The sequence below is a fragment of the Podarcis melisellensis genome (assembly GCF_964234715.1).
Source record: "Podarcis melisellensis genome assembly, chromosome: 7".
Lineage (NCBI taxonomy): Eukaryota > Metazoa > Chordata > Lepidosauria > Squamata > Lacertidae > Podarcis > Podarcis melisellensis.
Window position 1 is genome coordinate 21,016,574 of NC_138539.1, and position 3,794 is coordinate 21,020,367.

Genomic DNA, 3,794 nt, shown 5'->3' on the forward strand with positions numbered 1-3,794 from the left:
ATTATGGCAGGATACCCTGCTACTTAATGCTGACCTCCAAGTTCAATCAGATGCAGCCGGGTCCTTAGGTTTCGGTGTTTATTTTCGCGGTCAGTGGTGTGCCAAAAGGTGGCCCTCGGAGTGGCAAGGTCAGCCTATTACCAGGGACCTTACCTTCCTGGAGTTCTTCCCGATTGTCGTAGCTGTGCATTTGTGGGCGGATCAATTTCGTAATCACAGGGTTTGTTTCAACACTGACAATCAAGCAGTCGTAGCAGTCCTTGCTAGACAGTCTGCACGGTCCACCAGAGTGGGAAACCTATTGCGTGCTTTTGTCCTTCTGTGTTTAGAACAGAATATTTACTTTTCGGCCAAATTCGTGCCTGGCATTAATAATGATATCGCGGACGCTCTATCTCGTTTTCAGATGGAGCGCTTCCGCTCGTTAGCGCCAGAAGCGGACCAATCATCGATGCCTTTCCCGGAGCATCTCTGGAGGATTGGGAACGAGATATAATGAAGGGAGTATTTGGTGCAGTGGCCCCGTCCACAATGAGATCGTATAAGAAGGCTTGGGTCGATTTTTTAAGATTTCGCGCACGCATCCCTGGCTCGAGTAGCCACACCACTCCCTCAACCAGGGAGGTCCTCCGCTACTTGGCACACTTGAGGGAGTTGGGCCGGGCTCCTAAGACACTCAATATTCACTCAGCAGGGATCTCGTACTTCTGTAAAACATTTTTCGAAAAGGACCCCTGCGCAGCCTTCATTGTGCGCAAAACTCTGGAGGGATGGCGCAGGCAGCAACCCCCTTGTGTGGACAGGAGGCGGCCTGTAACATATGAAATACTGTTTAAGATTCACAAAGTTCTTCGTGAAATTTGCTGGTCAAAGCACGAAGCGCGTTTATTCTCGGCAGCGTTTTCCATTGCTTTCTTTGGCGCCCTACGCGTAGGCGAGGTAGTATGCGAAGGGGATGCCACCCAGTCCCAGAGGGGAATTTTGATGAGCGACCTGACCCTTTCTAGAACCGATCTCATAGTGCGGGTGCGGAACTCAAAGACAGATCAGCAAGGCAAGGGGGCCCTGCTCCGGCTGCCGGCAGCTCACGGGAAGGGCCCTTGTCCGGTTCGGGACACGAGGCGTTTTCTTTACCTAAGGCCTAGCGGCCCGGGTCCACTTCTGATACATGCAGTCGGATCCCGCCTTACTAGACACCAATTCACTAGGGTTATGCGGTCGGCATTGTCGGCTTGTGGTTTCCCGGCATCCGAATTTGCTGCTCACTCCTTCCGTATTGGCGCAGCCACCACGGCAGTACATATGGGGCTCCCCACTGAGAGGATAAAAGACTTGGGGAGGTGGAAATCTAACGCGTACAAGGCCTACGTGAGAAGCAATTTGTGACTGCGTGTTACACCCCTGACCTCCGCCCACTTTTCTATTTGCTTTTCAGAACCCACGAGATGGCACATTTGGTTGGTGGGCCACAGCATCGTGCACTGGGCCAAGTTTCATGCCTTGAGAACCGGACTGGGCGGCAACCTGAGTTTACATCCCAGGGTGGAGCTGGTTTGGATAGCGCGTAGAGGGATGCGCTGGAGTGAATTCAAACCAGTCGTGATGGCCAGGGCTGCGGCTGAGGGTCCGCCTGACGCCCTAGTGATTCAATTGGGAGAAAATGATCTCGCATATCGCAAGGCGATCGATCTGAGGTGGCACATTTTTGACGATCTGACCGAGCTGATAATTGCATACCCACATGTCACAATAATTTGGTCCTCGTTGCTTGAGAGGAGGACATGGAGAGATTGCGTGAGCCCAGTAGGAGTCAACAAGGCGAGAAAGGTTTTAGAACGAGTGGTGGAACGTAGAGTGGCAGCTCTGGGCGGGTTCGTCATCAGACACCCGAGCATCCAGTTCAGCAACGAGGCCCTCTACAGAAGGGATGGCGTGCATCTGTCTGATGCAGGGAACGACTTATGGTTGGGTGATATCATCGCAGGGATTAGGTCCTGGGTTCAGGGGTTTCCATAGCAGGGCTTAGGAGTTGGTTACAGGTTTGAAGGTATTGGCGGCGAGCTTTGCTCGAGTGGCGGTTAGGCATTGGCTGGGGTTCTATTGTTATGCAAATGGATGGGGGGAAGGAACGCCATCACCTTCCCCCAGGAAATTGGGTAGTCCGGTAGAGGACTCCGAGGGGCGTTGTCTTGTCCGAAACCTAGCTAGGTAAGGGCCCCCGGCACGCCCCAAGCGGTGACACCCGTGGGATCCTAGTTGGCGTACTTCAACAGGGGCCTCCCACGGTTTGTGTTAACCCTTCCCGGACATCATGCCGGGTAGCGGATAGGAGCCAATGCCTAGGGCCAATACCTTCAATTCTCTAATCAATAAAGTTGTGGCCATTTCATGCCCATTAAACTTAAACATCGTGTCCTGTGTCTTTCTTTCTGGTGGGAGGGGTTTTGACACGCAAAGCCATTTCCGACCCTGGAGAGGAGAGGGGGTTGCGGTCTAGCCCCTCCCCCCCAAGCGCGGGGGCTGACCTTGGCCCCCGTGAGAATTGGGGGAATCCCTGGGCGTGCTCGCGACCCTGCCCGCCTATCGGCGGGCCGGGGGGAGGCGTGGCTTAAGGTATTTTAAGCCGGGCACCCCCAGGGTCCGCCCTCTTCACTCCCGACCAGCTGAGAGGTTTTCCCATCCCACCCACCCTTAGACGCTTAGGCAGCCGTAGGTCGTCATGACCTTGCTATGGACTTCGGTTGGTCGCCGCAAGGGGCCTGGTAGGAATTTTTCCAAGTTGGCGATCTTCGGCCAGTTGGTTTTTTCGCCTACCTCATAGCAAACGTCACAACTTTCCCTGTATTGGCGGTTAGGCATTGGCTGGGGTTCTATTGTTATGCAAATGGATGGGGGGGAAGGAACGCCATCACCTTCCCCCAGGAAATTGGGTAGTCCGGTAGAGGACTCCGAGGGGGCGTTGTCTTGTCCAAAACCTAGCTAGGTAAGGGCCCCCGGCACGCCCCAAGCGATGACACCCGTGGGATCCTAGTTGGCGTACTTCAACAGGGGCCTCCCACGGTTTGTGTTAACCCTTCCCGGACATCATGCCGGGTAGCGGATAGGAGCCAATGCCTAGGGCCAATACCTTCAATTCTCTAATCAATAAAGTTGTGGCCATTTCATGCCCATTAAACTTAAACATCGTGTCCTGTGTCTTTCTTTCTGGCGGGAGGGGTTTTGACACGCAATAGAATTACAATTGTAACCCACAGGGTATACGAGGTACATGAGAGGAAGTCCTGTTATGAAGTCTGCAGCAATTAGAAACAAATAAAGCTGCTTGCTTCACCAAATGCCTTTAGGACATTGAACATATGGAAGTTGGATGTTCACTGTTTATTCTGCCCTGAAATTCTTTTACAAATAAAGGGGGGGAGTCATTAAACAAAACGCTCCCCTGGGTTTAGACAAATACTCTAGCAGAATCCTTCCAATTGGTACAATTCAACATATTTTATCTTCCTTGGAGTGCTTTTTAAAACAACAACCCACCATTGCCTAGGTTTGCTGTTTCAATCAAGACTTTACAAAAATATAATATGGATTTCTGTTTATTTCATACACACACACCCAAGTGCAAATAAATACTAATTTTTCAGAATTAATAAAGGTGACTTCCTGGTTTGGATGGCCTGAGGATGAGCAAAGCTAATCACAAGTTTTTTAGAAAAGCTTTCAGAATGTTCGTCAGCACAGCCAGTAAATAAGGTGTTTAATTAAGTTACTTTAGTTGGGGATACAATTTCTAAAGA

At 51.3% G+C, this 3,794-nt stretch overlaps 1 protein-coding gene across 1 annotated transcript; it reads left to right on the forward strand.

Moving 5' to 3' along the window:
* Positions 1-495: 495 nt before the first annotated feature.
* Positions 496-1,386, forward strand: LOC309374800 (integrase/recombinase xerD homolog; the record flags this gene model as incomplete). Its single annotated transcript, XM_081919980.1, has 1 exon — positions 496-1,386. One exon carries the CDS (start codon positions 496-498, stop codon positions 1,384-1,386), a length of 891 nt encoding a protein of 296 aa, XP_081776106.1.
* Between the last annotated feature and the right edge of the window lie 2,408 nt (positions 1,387-3,794).